Source organism: Dromaius novaehollandiae, chromosome 4, assembly GCF_036370855.1.
Source record: "Dromaius novaehollandiae isolate bDroNov1 chromosome 4, bDroNov1.hap1, whole genome shotgun sequence".
In the NCBI taxonomy this organism is placed as follows: domain Eukaryota; kingdom Metazoa; phylum Chordata; class Aves; order Casuariiformes; family Dromaiidae; genus Dromaius; species Dromaius novaehollandiae.
In genome coordinates this window covers 83,934,545-83,949,745 of record NC_088101.1, presented here as the reverse complement: position 1 = coordinate 83,949,745, position 15,201 = coordinate 83,934,545, and the positions used below count along the sequence as shown (strand labels likewise).

At 37.4% G+C, this 15,201-nt stretch overlaps 1 protein-coding gene across 5 annotated transcripts in view; it reads left to right on the top strand.

Moving 5' to 3' along the window:
* The window catches only part of CTNNA2 (catenin alpha 2), a 466,069-nt gene that overhangs the window by 89,210 nt on the left and 361,658 nt on the right, over positions 1-15,201 (top strand). For all 5 annotated transcript variants that reach the window (XM_064511622.1, XM_064511625.1, XM_064511624.1 and 2 more), the window contains one exon: positions 4,957-5,152. In XM_064511622.1, coding sequence (XP_064367692.1) covers positions 4,957-5,152 — 196 coding nt within the window. The remainder of the gene's footprint in view (positions 1-4,956; positions 5,153-15,201) is intronic.

The following is a 15,201-nucleotide window of genomic DNA, read 5'->3' as shown; positions in this document are numbered from 1 at the left end:
TCAGCTAGATATAAGTGCAGAAGAACAACGAGACATGTTCAGGATACAGTTCTTGCTGTAGTATTCCAGTAAGTCCATGGCAGTTTTCTCTGAATCATGGCACAGGGAAGGTGACTGTGAACATGCACAGGGTGAGGTGCTCCCATCTGTGTGCATTGCAATAACCATTTCTAGGCTGTAGTGCAACACTGAGAAATTTGGTTATATCAGGCTGCACCATCGTGGATATGTTTACTCCTGCACTTGCTGAGATTGGTAAATTCAGAATGTGCAGGTTCCTTTGAAGGACATGTTTTATATGATAAAAGTAGCTGAAAGATGCATAGATTAAATTAAAATCAGGGTGCAATACTTTTTGTTTGCTTGCTTCTTTTGGTTTTTCCTTGAGGAAAAACCTCCCCTCTGGTGTTTGCTTATAGTACAGTAGATGGGACTGTCTCTGAAATGAATGAGTAATATTAGTACTCATTTTGGTCAAATTAGTTTGGGGCCCTGATTCATCAAGTATTTAGTTACATCCATTAAATTTATTTAAGTAAATGGGAAACTGAATAATTTTCCAGACAGATGGAAGTATGTAGACTAGAGAAAAATAATTAAATCATGGATAGGAGATATGGCGTCAGAGACTCGAGCGATAACGCTGCAACTGGAACCTGTGTCCCCTCTCTGCTCTCCTGTCTCCTAATGCACGAGACATGTTGCAAGGGATGTTAAGATACTATAGCAGTACGTAGCAAACATTATATTGCTCTTCCTTTTCTTTGTGGTTTCTATCAAGGGATGTTTTCTCATGAAATTAAGTCAGCCTATTCTCAGATCTGTTTAAAATTCCAAAAGTTTAAGTTGATATTTTTGTGAAAAAGTTAACTGCTTCTGCTGCTGTTTTCCTAAATCAGAACCTGAGAGAAAGAGAAAATTGTCTGGTCACCAGTACTTCTAATTATTGAGATGGATTCTCTCAACAAAATCAGGAGCTACTTCCCTCTGTTTCCATTTGCTTTTAATTCTGTTTTAAATATTTAGAAACAAAAAAGAAGGCTAATAAGGTTTCGTATAAGCCCATGAATATTGCCAAATAGAAGCACTGATTCCCAGTTAGCCTAATTGTTCTCAGATTGTGGAACGAAATTAAAAATACATATGCATTTGAAAAAATAAATTTCCAGAATAGTAACCAACATATTTCATTCAGCTTCTTTTTATTACCCTATTCAGTGCACTTTAAACATATATAAACCTCATCCAAGACTCCAGTTAAAAACAGGGTAGCTTTTGAGTGTATGTGAATGATCTTACCTTTGTTTGCTGGGGCATTATCACCTCCTTGCAAACAAAATAAAACAAACAAAGAAACCCCAGCGTCTGAATGCGTTTGTTTAGATAGTAGCCAGAAGCTGGTATTCATGTCTTTCATGTTTGTAGATCTCCATTGTTTAAAATTTATAAATTTGAAATTTATATTTATTATATATTATATATTATTTATTTATCTATATATTATATTATTTATTATATATTATGTATTATATAAATTTATAATTTCAAATTTACAGATCATTGCTGGTTTGTTCTTGAACAATATACCGGTATCACCTATGGTGAATGTATTGCGCTCTCCTGATAGCCCATGTCTTATATGGTTTCATGATTATATTTGAGCCTGAGCTTTTGACATGCCGGAAACTTTTTTTAAACTTTCAAAATGCTAGGAAAAAAACACAACAAAAACCTGTAATAATCCCTCAGCAAAACTTTGATGAGGAAATTGGGATCTATTGGGATCAACACCAGCACTTCCTTTCGAAAAAGATTTGCTTTTGGTATGCTGCTTCTTATGTGTCCGCTATATAAGTGGTGGTGAAAGCCTTCTACGTCAGTGGCCATCGGTAATGTCCTGTGCCTTGTGCTACTGCTGGACTTGCAGCAACCCTGAATGCGTTAACAAAGGTTTTGCACTAATGCTGGTTCTTCTTCATTTATAGGACAAGCATGTGTACCTAATCTACACGGTAATTGTCTAGAAAGTGATAAATTCTCACTGCTCTGGAGCTACTGAACCTGGTTGCTACAATTTGTCTCAGATTCTGGCATCGAAGGAGATTCTCAAACTCTTCTCTGTGAGGAAGCACTGAAAGACACACATCAACTTTTTGGAGATTTATCTCTATTTCTGCGTATTAGTCAGCATAGGACAATACAATCATTGTTGAAGTGTTATGAAATACTTTATTTTCACTTTTAATTTTTCATATATTTTGGGAAGTTCAGATATACTTTTTTAATTAGTGTATTATGCTGTGTTCGAATCGTTTACATTTCTGTAGGTGACCAGAAATGGGTACCGCTGTGCCAAGAAGAATAGTGTTGAAAGCTCAAACCAAGATTTGCTCTACGCATACTTTCTTCAAAAAGAAACCACCCTCCTCTTTCTTGCTCCGTCTGGAGTGCTTATTTGTCTTCTTTAAACAGATAAGGATTTTTTGTCTGTTTCTGTTAAAAAAAAATAGTATTTAAGGAGTTTTCAAAACTAACTCGTTTCATAAGAGGTACAGAGAGAAAAAGGCCCAAATATATAGGCCAAGTGGTATCGATATTTCTCATTTCCTGATTTCTTGGGAATTCAGCAGCCGCTCCCATGGTCTTGCGTGGAGATATCATTGCGTTATGAAGGCCACATGTTAATGGGTCTATTCGTTCTGCTGAGACCATTGATGAGCTGGGAAATCCAACATGCAGGATGATTTTGTTAAAGAATATATGTATTTATATGTGTAGGTATATCACTCTCATTTTCTCTCCGTTATCTCTTGGTGATAATGGTGGTAAAGTATTTTCTCAGGATTTATTTCACTTAATTTAGCAATCTAGTATCTATTTGCCAGTATCTATAACCTCAGTGTGGTTGTCTAGCTTCCCTTCCTAGTCAATGACACGGTATCTATTTCTAGGCACAAATCCATCTTTTTTTACAATAACTGTGGTCTGTATCATTCTTCACGGAGTGCATCAGTTCAATACTTCTAGATGATCTTAAAATAGACATGTAACTTTTTGTAGATAAAATTAGGTAAGATGAATCCCACTTGATAGATGAAACCTTGACAGATGGAGCAGACGAGCAGATGACATAATCCAGTAACATTAATTTTGAATGTTTTTAATGGAAACCCTTGAATGTTTAGGGTACTAAAGGAAGTCTGGAATCCAGCTGGAACCCCTAATCCCGAGGTCTTCCCAGCACTTCAGCAGTCCTTCTACCAGCTGAAAACCCCCTTTTAGCTATTGACCCCTGCATCTACATAACAGAGAGAGATAAAAATAGTCTGATTTGGCTTCATTTATTGACCAGCATTTCCTTACTTCAGATTGTTTTTCTTTCCTCTTCTTTTTTATGATCTGAACTAATCTGGCAGTCTAGGTCTAGTTTGTTCAATCAGTTCAGGTAATTAAGATGAAGCATTGTTCTCTTCATCTGCAGGTCTCCTAATTTCAGTGTCTGATTAATCAGTTTTATTGCCTGCTGCAAGCTTTTCTTAGTCATCCTTCAGATGTGCCAGACAAATGCATTGTGTTGATAAACTTGAGGTAAATTACAAAGCAATCCGAGTTTGTTTATTTGTAGAATTCTACAATTCAATCTGTAGTCAGTGATCAACCATAGAAGGATCTTCATGAAATTTTATAAAGAATAATGTAATGTAAAATCTAATTAAAAAAAAAAGCAGTATTTCTGCACATAAATAGTGGAAGAGAAGAGCTGTTGGCAGAATATCAACTTGCTGTAGCTAGGCTTCCTGAAAAAAAGGACTTTTCCCTTTCCCTTCCCTTCCTGAAAAAAGGCTCTGGAATGTATTTTTTCCAGTACCTCGATGCTTCTGGTGTTTTCGAGTCCCGATAGTGTACTATACTATGGAAAAGGAATAGGATGACAGGGAGGTTTTAGACTTCCTGTTGCAATATTATGCTTTGTAATGCACTGTATTTATTGCAAAGATTTTTATTTTCATGCAGCAAATTTCTGGGCTAGCATACTCGTATGGTCATTTCAGTTGCCCTGGTTTGTAGCTTGGTTAGGGTGGGTTGGATCACTGGGTGTTATGCATCCATTGCTCTTTTCTCACTTATACGCCTAATAATATCCAATTCAGTGTCCGCGCATTACAGAAAGACTTTTTTTTTTTTTTTACAGGAATGTCTAATAGTGTGACATGAGATTTTGATGTGATGTGACATCTTTGGGGGGGTCCAGCAAAAAGCCATGGTATATGATGTGCTGTATTGTGAAGCTATGTGGTGGAAGTTTCCAATCAGTTTATCAACAACTTAATGAGGAATTCTTTTAAGAGATTCTAAAAATACTGCGGAGAAAGTGGGATCTTTCCAATGTCAAGTTGTTGTGTAACCACAATATTTTATATATACTCAAGCATTAGAAAATTGAATAGTTTTGACCTATGTAATCTGTGCAGCAGGAGCTACTCATTCCTTAACGTCTGGAAAACAGCTAGAAGGTTTTTGATCACTACTTACATATAAATGATAGCACTTATCTCTAGAGATGATTGCTTTTGGAATGGCTACTGACCCTTATGTCTTAGGTTTCACTTTATTGGTTTATTCATTTTACTCTAGTGAAATACAATGACAAAAATGATGCTTCAGTACCAGCGCCTTCCGTACATGTTTCTTTTTCTCTGTCATTGCTTGACTACTGATTTGCTTAACAAGGAAAAATTTTCTTTCTAATCATTTTTGTATCTTTTTTGACTTATGTGTTGCCATCGTTCAGATTTTAAACTTTGCTTTAACTTTTATATATTCAATACATCTGATGATTGCATCATTTTAATAGTAAAGAAAATACCGGAGCTGTCAAATCGTATGACCATCCATTGTGCCAACTGATAGCTGAAGAATTGTTCAGACTTGTAAAGACTTTTTTCTTTCCCAAAGGTAACGACGCTGGTTAACACAAGCAATAAAGGACCATCCGGCAAAAAGAAAGGGCGCTCTAAGAAGGCTCATGTATTGGCTGCTTCGGTAGAGCAGGCCACTCAAAACTTTTTGGAGAAAGGAGATCAAATTGCTAAAGAGAGCCAGGATCTGAAGGAGGAACTGGTTGCTGCAGTAGAGGATGTGCGCAAACAAGGTATGGGGAACAGCCTGCTTAGCTGTGTCACTATTAGGTTTGATTATGTTGTATGGATCTCTTCCAAAAGAAGTGTATCAGTTGCTCTGATGATTTGATGAAAACTACCTTTGTCTTATATAACGCTGCATTTTCTCATAAAGTACAAGTATTAAAATAGCTGTACATTCATGAATAGCAGTGAGTATAAAGAATGTTCTAACTTTGATAAAACAATATGTATTTTTTTTTACCTCTGAACTGATCTACATCCAAAAAGGACACTCAAAGATTATTTAACAGTCATGCTGCCCAATGCCAATCCCTACTGTTTATTTTTCAACTTGCTTTTTATTTCCATTCTGCAAAAAGATTATGTTAAAAATGATTTGTCACTTCATTGAACTTTGACCAGTGGGCTCATACATTTCTGAACAATCTAACAATTATCACCCAGATAATAGGGCAATATAGAATTATTTGTGGTTTCCAGTATATATGGAAATATATACAGTATTATCATATTCAGAAAATACATAGATGATAGCAATATTAAAACCAGTTTTTTGCTGTGTTGGTGATCATAATATAAATGTTAACATTAGTTTGCATACTGCGTGGGTTAAAGTGGGAGTTTCAAGATACGCACCGTGTCAAAAAATTGCTGCCTGATTGGGCACGGGACTTGGGCTTAAGAAAATAACGCTGCCTTTAATGGCAGAAATAATACTGGTTTTACAAAATTTAATATTAGAAGTTTACAGTGGTATTACAGGGAATATGCTTTCAAGTAATGCTTTGAAATTTCAGGAAATAATTTTGGATATCAACTCCATTTTCCCTCAAAAGGTAACACCTGTCAGGTGCTTTCAGTTTTTCATGTGCAGTAGGGAAAAATATGTTTTTAATAAATGTCCATAACAAAACTCTTCCCTTTTATTAACTTTGATTATAGTTATCTTTATTGCAGCACAATTCAGTACCTTTCAGTTTTTTCCATTGTAAATCCTGTAATCTGAAGATACCATCTGCCGGTATCATCGTTCGTGGGTTTTAGAGCAGGACTGGCAGAACTGCAGCTGAGATTTCAAAAGGAGCCCAAAGGAATTACGTGTACAATTCCTACTGAATTTCAATGACTTAGGCCTCCCGGCACTCACACGATGGTTTTCAAAGAGGTACTTCAGTCCTTAAAAATTGCACTCAAATGATCATATGATCACTGATCGTATGACCAGGCAGGGTAAAAATCCTGTATAAATAAACACTGGGCAGTGAATGTTCCAGTCTGTCCTAACCTTAGGCTATTTTTTCGCCTACCTACTACATGTATGTTTGATTGCTCTGTTATCCTATGCGGGTGGACTTTTTTTTTTTTTTTTTTTTTTTTTTTTGATATTCAGCTGCCTCTGTGTTACAATAAGCCCAGTATTTGCTGTGTAACCTTATGTGTGTTGTTGACCTAGTCATCTGTTTTGTTTCGGAGATTTGATGCTGATGCTCGGTTGTTCCGGCATGCAGCTTTATTTGTCAGCAGCGCTGGTTTTCTATTGCTTACATTACTTATTTTGTGTAATGTCAAACTCAAGTTCAGCGTCGTCGGTGCTGACATGAGTGCCCTTGCTCCCTCTCAATCTGTTGGCATGTCCCCCTTTGGGGCTTTGATGCTGACTCGGTTTGGCTAGCTTTTCTCCAGGAACCTTATACTGCGTTTGGATCATCGGCATAATCTGTTGCATGCTGTCTAATCTGTTCATGTGTAGCACTCTCATTAGCACGGTACCTGAGCTTCTTATTTAGCTTTCTTCGTCATTAGTGCTTCCTATTAGTTAACGATGATTTGGCTGTAGATTGGTGCTTTGTAAAGCTCGCGGTGTCTGAGAGGAATGCATTGGAGGATTGTGGTTTTCTTCTTAACTGAATTCCTGACTTCTTAATTAGTAACAAACCTTTTATTGTTTGTTTAATATGTATGGGTTTTTTTGAAAAGATGCGGGAAATAGAGAGGAAGAGAAATCCTAAACAGCATCGTGCAGAATGAGGCAGACATTCATCTTTCATCAACATTGTGGGCTGGAAAATGGTCCATGAGAGAAGTGGAGCAGTTTTTTGGGGGCCTCTATGAGATGAGCCCATAATTAAGAGAGCAGGAGACACCAAGTGCCGTTATTAGCATACATGAGCCACCTAAACCCCACCAGCCCTGGTGAAACGTGAAATGATATGTTTAGCTCAGTGACATGAAGAGCTGGATTAATGATCTGAGGCTGTGTTTTGCAACAGCATTGCGAGCTGATTTCCTGGCAGGATTCCACCTGGGATAATTACACCATCAACCTAAAAATGTCTCTTGCAGTTGCATTGCAGTTCTTCGTTTCCTGTTCTACATTGCTCTATACTGTTCTCTGCTACTATAAATGGTTGTTGCAATTCATCTGGGAGAGCGTTGCTTTCCTTTGGTAGGTGAAACAGGTGTACTATATGGTTTGCAAAATACTTCGCCGTGGATCTCAATGAAAAGAATATGTAAGTTTAAGATCCTTATTACTTTGATAATGTGGAAGGAGTAAGTTATCTTTGGATAGCTCTACAAAAGTCTGATAGTCAACAATTTAGATTTACAAAGTTGAGTTCTAGAAACAGCTAAGAGCAAGAAGACAGTTTTCTATGTATTTTTTCAGATACCACAGAATTTTATGAAAAAGTAAGTAAAGGTTTATATATAAAGCTCATAACTGTCTATATGTATGTATAATCCCATAATAATCCCATAATATGTACCCTTCTGCCTCACAGGTCTTAAAAAATGTGAAACTGGTGAAAAGAAGCTTTAATTCAAACTCATCTGACTGAAATTATCACATTTCTTGACACCCGAATGCTTTGTTATACGGGCCTTTATTGGCATGCTGTCAAAGCTGTTAAAAGATCTCCCAGATGTGGGGGGGAGACCAGGAAACCTTGATATTTCTTACTGCATCGTCTTACATTAGAGATGAAGGAAAGCAGACTTGCCTCTTCATAGACGAGTTTTGGGAGCAGTGAAATTTTCATAGAAGCAGACTGTGATAATAACCCTATAATAAACCTTATAATAACCCTAGGCTGAAACTGCAGAGCCTGAGAAGTGCAGGGACGCAAAGAAGAACTCATAGAAATACAGCCTGGGGAGAGGAATGGATGGGCAAGTTTGCCTAGCAGAGGTGTCTAAATGTAATTGTAGGATCGTTAAGGAAGAAGGAAATTCTCTCCGGAGGAGACATTCAGGTTGTGTTTCACATGGAAAGTCTACACCGAATTGGAGTTCCTTGGGGTTCCAGCTAATTGGTCTGATTAAATTTATTAAGAAACAGTCTAGGGTGCTGAGGAAATCCGATTAAACCCATGCAAATATATTGTGTCTATTAAATGACTTAGGATATGTTTATCTTTTAGGTGTGTGCTGGTGGCTGCCTGATTTTAGTATGATAGTCCTTGAAGTTCACCAACACATAATCAAACCTTCCATTAAAAACATAAGTTAGTCTAGCAGCAACTTGCTGTGTTTTAAAACTGCTATATTTTTCAAGCATAGTAGATACAACTTCACAATGCGATCTGAAATTTGTACGTAAGAGAGGGAAAATAGTTATTGAAGTTTTTTTATGTTTGAAGACAGCATAAACTTCTTGAGGTAGAATTAATTTTTTATTCATTCAGATTTATGCACATTGCATAAACAGAATATGATCCGTGCACTGTATGACTGTCAGTAAAGTTGAAAGTACATATCAACAAATGACACACAAGGCAACTTTAGCACAATCTTTTCTTGGTAATATTTTTTTCTTAGTGATAGATCATACTAAAAATGGATAGTTTTAATGCCTTACTTAATACTTTCAAAAACCTAGTTTTAAAGCCTTTTAAATTAAAATTTTTAACTAGCTCTGTAAAAGGTCTTCTTCCCTGCTGTTCTCTCCTGTGTGCAATTACCTTGGAAGAGAAGCAGGGAATCTGCAAATTTCATTATTTTGGACTAAGGTGAGAAGCAAACTCCAAAACCGTAGAATATTCACAGGATGCCAGCTGTTCTTATAATAGTTTGTAAATAAGCGTAGCACACAGAGAGATAGATTCCCAATATATTTGTGATAATTGTAATGTGATTCACTGTCACTTGCAATTGTCTCATTTCTATTTTCCTGGAGATTGCCAAATGCAAATCCATGCACAGTATTCTTTGAGATACTTTAATGAAAAGAGTAGTCCAGTTCAGCTGGCAGTTTATATTTTGGGAGACTCCTGATTCCATGATTTTCTTTCAGTCCCTTGTTAGACCAACAGTTCCTGCCTGAAGCCCAGCTCCAGCAATTGCACGTTATCTCAAGTCTTTTATGAAGGTTTCTGCACCCATCTTTCATTGTTGATAGCTGCGTGTAGGTCTCGACTTTCCTGAATGAAACAGAAAGCCCCTTCTCTGAAATTGCCTTCTTGATAACTTTCCCACTCTCTTCAGATATTTTTCTGCCCTCTAATCCAATCAGTCTTCCTTTTTAACTGCATCAAAACCCACCAGCAAGATAGAGAGGCTTGAGGAAAGGTTAAGCTGCTTCGTGGAGTTGGTGAATATTCCTTTGTAACGTTTCTAGAGCAGCGGATACTGAGCAATCTTAATAGTCATCTCCATTTGCCGAAGACTCTGTGCTGCTACCGCTGTTGTCTTTCATTTCCCCCCTCCCTTTCTTTGCTCCCTTCATGTGGTTATATAATTATTTTGTCTTTCTTGCAATTCAGGTCCTGAAACATCCCAAATCTCATCGTCTCTTAACATCTCCCCTGTTCCCTGTTAGCCCTTCTTGTTCCTGACTCCTTCTCACACTCCGGTCCTGTATGCGTGGAGGGTACTTCTGCTTGTCTCCCATTTTCAGTCAGGTCTTGGTAGTGCAAGGTAAAGAAAAGATCAAATGTGTCTTTTTTTCTCATACCTAGTAAGCCTCCCATATTTACATTTACGTTCAGGGTCTCAGTGGTGGTCTCACACAGCACATTAAACTGATGTCTCGGATATCGCTGGTTAGCAGTCAGCGGCAGCAGACTCTCCAGCAGCCCGGATTTACCCAAGCTACTTGCTCTGCTGTTCCAATCTGTTTAAAAAAAATAGTATGTGTCCATCAATATCTAAAAGCTTTCCTGAAATAGTTTAGATATAACAGATCAAAGTTGCATTTAAAACATAAAACGCTTTAGTTGAATACCTTTGCTTCCTTTGGCCGATAAGAATCCAGCTAATGGACGTAGGCTTTCTCTGTCTTTCTCTCTGCTAGTTCCTCAGCGTTTTTCCTAAATTATGGTACGTGGAAGTGGAATCACTTCATAATCGTGTTTCTGTAGAAGCCATTAAAAGACTTGTCACAATATAACTATTACTCGACATAGGACAGGAGGAAGTGCTATTTACAGAGAGCAAATGAGGAAGTATTGGCTGATTTTTGCACCCATTTTCAACTCAGAGCCTCAGCAATAGGATTCTAATTGAAGGGCTGAGCTGCAGTAGAAGGTATTTGAAGGCATAATGTCTAAGCACTGATTACTTCAGGTTTTTTGGGCATTTATTTGAGTCTTTCTGACTGTGATTGCTATTCCCCAAAGCTGTTTGGGTTGAATGAGAGAACGGTAGGATACTGGGTTTGAATCTGGCAAGTATTAAGGAGGCATAATAGAGCCTTTCAAAGAAAAAAAAAATATATGGCTGATACAGTATTAATATTTTCTCACTCAGATTTGACTAAGTAGCCTGAGCCATTGTTTCCTACCTCAGTTAGGGGCTAGAGAAATCCTTTTTAAGAAAAATTATCTGGTCTTTTCACTCTATACCTATATTCTCCTTGGGCGTGCTTATAATACTCTTCATCAAAGTGTATGAGATCTTCTCTTTTTTTTCTGCTTATAGAAGATCATTAGTTCTTGAGAGAGAGGGGAAAAAGTTTGTGTATATATAAAGAAATTACTGAAGGACAGTAATTTTTTAGACAAACTAATCTTTATATCTCTTTCTGAGTGATGAAACAAGGCCTGTGGTCAGTCCTGCTTAATAGGATAATGAATCTTGATCTGCACTTTTGAAAGAACCTTTGCCTATATTAAATGTATTCTCCATTTTGCCAGTAATATCTGCAAAGAAGTACTTTGCCACTTGCTTTTTGCCCATGTCTCTGATGGCTCATGCCTGGCCACCAGAAAGCTTTGAGCATGAGGATTTGAAGTCTTGTATTCAACAAGAGGTCAGTGCAGCTGTGGCCTGAAAACTCTATCTTGTTATTCAGAAATATTCATCATCTATTTTGAATTGCTTGTTAGATTTGGAAGTGACTTGAATTGTTATTCATGTTTGCAGTGCTCCTCCTAAGATATATAGCATGCTAAGTGTCGTTCGATGCAAATGCTCTACTGCGAGTTCTTTCAGACCCTTTTCAAATCCATCAATTATCTTTCACCTCTCAGAATTTAGCTGCAGAGAAACAGTCAAGTTCCCTTTCCGAAGTGATATTAAATGCTTCGGATGGATGAGCAGACATTGTATAGATCTCAAAGACTTGTTATACACATAGATACCAAATCCGGGAGCCCAGTGGAGGAGAGGCCAGCTGCTCCCGGTTCCTCATTCCCAGGCATAGACATGTTCCCTCACCCAGGGCAATGGTGAGAAATGGAGTTTAATGGAGACTGCGCTGTTCGGGCCGCCCCTTTCTCCTCCCCAGACCACCCTTATCCCTGTCTTCCTCCTCCTCCTTTGGTTCTTCCCTGAAACGTCCCATAATAAGTCATGTGCAATCCCCAAATGCTCTTCGCCTGCATCCCATAATGTGTCCCCTGTCCCTAGGCAGTAACCTAGAAATAAAGAAAAAAATGCACACAGGTGAGGTCATGAACTGGTGACGAACTCGTTTCCTATTAAAGCCAGCTGAGGACTAAGAGCCTGAACTTATTCCCTGCACCACTTCCAAAAGATTTGTTTCTGGTTGGAGTTTTCTAATATTTGTTTCACTTTTTGGTATTTTGTGTAAGTTCATGTTGGTTTGCGTTTGTGAAACCATAGCAACTTGCATCCCCAAGAAATGTTTGTTATGAAAGGTGGTTGGCATTTGATTTCATGTTGTCCAGCTGTGACAGTCTGAGACAGATTTTACAAAAGCACAGTGATATGTGCTTGAAAAATAAACAAAATAAATTAATATTAGGTGATTTTTCCTTCTTTTAATATTATGCTTATTTATATTGTCTTTTTTGAAGAGTTTATTGCTGTTGTGACTGTAACAGAAGAATGAAATTGCTTCAGAATGTCTAATCCTGACCATTCTCAAAAATTAAATTTTATTCCTAAAAGTGTTAGAAATAGTGCTCTTTCAGAAATATTTGACTTGAATTCTAAGACCAGATCCTGAAAATACTACTTGTTCCTTTAGAAGCAACCTTTCTGTTAAGAAGGGTTTCATTTGAGGAAGGGATTGCAGAAGTAGATCCCAGATTTAACAGTCCATGGAAGGATTGTACCTGGAGCAGATTTTTCAGTAAACGGCTTACCCCAACCACCACCCACTGTGCATGAAGTTTCTGAATTTAGGTCAAATTTAGACATGAAGTTTCTGAATTCAGGTCAAATTTAGAAAATAATTTCACTAGGATTAAAAAAAAAAAAAAAAAAAAAAGGTCTTACTTAAATTGAAAGAGGTGTTGGAGGCAGTAACTTTATCCCATTCTGTTGCATCTTCTAGCAATAATTCCCAAAGCAGGTAGTTTTAGTCCACAGTCAGGAGTCCCCAGCTGCATTAAATGTAAAGCATTTTCAATTAAATTTTGAGATAGCCCTGAACAATGGTCTGAAAGAAGATTTGACTGGCATGCATGAAATCTGTCTTTAAATCCCCTCTGTGCGTAATTCAATATAGAGATTGGAATTGAAGTCTCTGACCCCTTGGAAGATTTGCATTACCATAAGCTGCAGAGTATCATGGGATGAGCAGCACGGCCTCCCCTTTGGCAGCTGTCCTGATTTATGTCCTAATGAAACATTGCCTGGATCACAGCTGAGTGCTTGAAATCACTATTGATTCATGGGGCAGAAATTCCGAATGGAATTTCTTTTTGTTCAAGCAAACATTAAAAAAAAAAAAAGAAAGAAAAAAGTTTGATTGCCCCTTTGAACTGTGAAAAATCAGTTCTTTTACAGCCTCAGTCAGATGGAAAGTATTCTGAAGTCGAAGCCTTTCAGCTTGGCAATCACACGACCTCAGACGACTGTGTGTAAGCGCCCTCCAGGACTTTCATCGTCAGCAATGGAAGTTTTTAACAGAGCAAAGGTAATAGGAATTGCTTTTTCTGGGAGATTTCAGCTGGGAGGTATCCCGTCCGAGGCAGCAAGGCAAGGAGACAAGCTTGGAGTCAGGTTGCTTCAACTAAAGGGTTGATGCATAGCACTGGACGCCGTTAGGAAGGTAACGGTCACCGAAAGGGAAGGACTTGCTTGGTTTTGGAAAATGATGATTTGGAAAATGAAAACTCAAGGTTTTTAGGGTTTCCTGCCGGGTCGAATCAACATAGTGCAGAGTGTTTAGCTTCACCCTGGCTCATTTGCTGAAAAACATCTTTTATCTCTTTTCATTAAATAAAAGGCCATATTTTGATCTGGAAGAATCAATTTTTTTCCTGTCACTGACTGTTTAAGAGGTGGACTGAACAATGGAAACAGGCTTATTTCTAATCTTTCAAAAACATAATTGGAATATTTCCAGCAATTTAGTGATGTTTACACAGAGGAAAGTTACTAGCGAACTTGATGAAAAGATAATTTTGATCTGTTGAGTAAGTGTTGCAGATTAGGTGGCAAAGTATATTTTCAAGGAAAAAAAACTTTTTTTTTTTTGAATGAAATTGTAGATACTGCTGGAATTCACCTCAAAGATGGTAACCTTGGGTTCTGATCCATGTTATCAGAATTAGTTCTGCTATTTAGCCAGTTCTATTTAATGAGAAAGGTATAAGCAGTCCCAGGAGCAATAACCTTAACCTAGGACTCTTCCGTGCACCATCCCTCCCTGTTTCTCCTGCCTAAAGTGTGATTCTTTCTGCGTTCTTTATTTTTGGCTGCATTTTTGGTGACAGAACCATCCAACTTTAAAAGCCGTTGTAAAGAAGCTCCACCCTCCTGTAGCGAATAGTTTTTAACTTTTTGATATGTTTTCAGAAACTTGTAACCAGTGAGAACAACAATAAAAAATAAAAGACATCATGAAAATTTGAAATGCACTTCCAGGATTCTGAACTCCAAAACCTCCCTGGTTGGTATTCAAAAGATTTTAATTTATTATCTTTCTATTTAATGCATTTTGAACACATCCTTTTCTGGCATACATTTTTCACATATAATAAAGGCCAGTAATCTGAGTAATACTTTACAGAGTGATGAGAATATAAAATTTTATAATCAAATAACATGTGCTGCTTGATCTGATATGTGTCATACTATTGTATTCTGATCATCAACTATTTGATTTTCTCCCAGCTTTAGTCTCTTTATGAGATGCAAGTAATTTCTAAAGTTTCTTTCTTGCAGACCTAAGTCTGCAAGAGCTTATGACTTATGTATGGAAAACTGCAAGAGGAGACAGTACTGTAGTGTCTTTAGAATTTAAAATTATTTTTATAACTATCGAAAAAGCCTAGACTCTTCAGTGATTTTGATTTATGACACTTGCAACTTCATCTGAAGTTAACCGTACTTTTAGACAAACAACACTTCTCAATGGCAGTATGTAGCTATCCTGGTGTTGATACTTCTTTGTAAAAAACAAAACCCGAAAAACTGCTGATATATCCATGCGACAATAAATACATGCATTAAAAATTTTATAATATTGCAAGAAAAGCTACTGGTGTGATGTGGGACATGGAGAATCTATATGATGATAGGTAGCTAATACAACAGAAACTGAGCATTACAACTGTCTTCTGTAGATACCTGGGCTAAATAGCAGTAGGGCAGAAAGGCTGTTGAACGCGTTTATAAAATTGACACAAAGAGAAATAGGTGT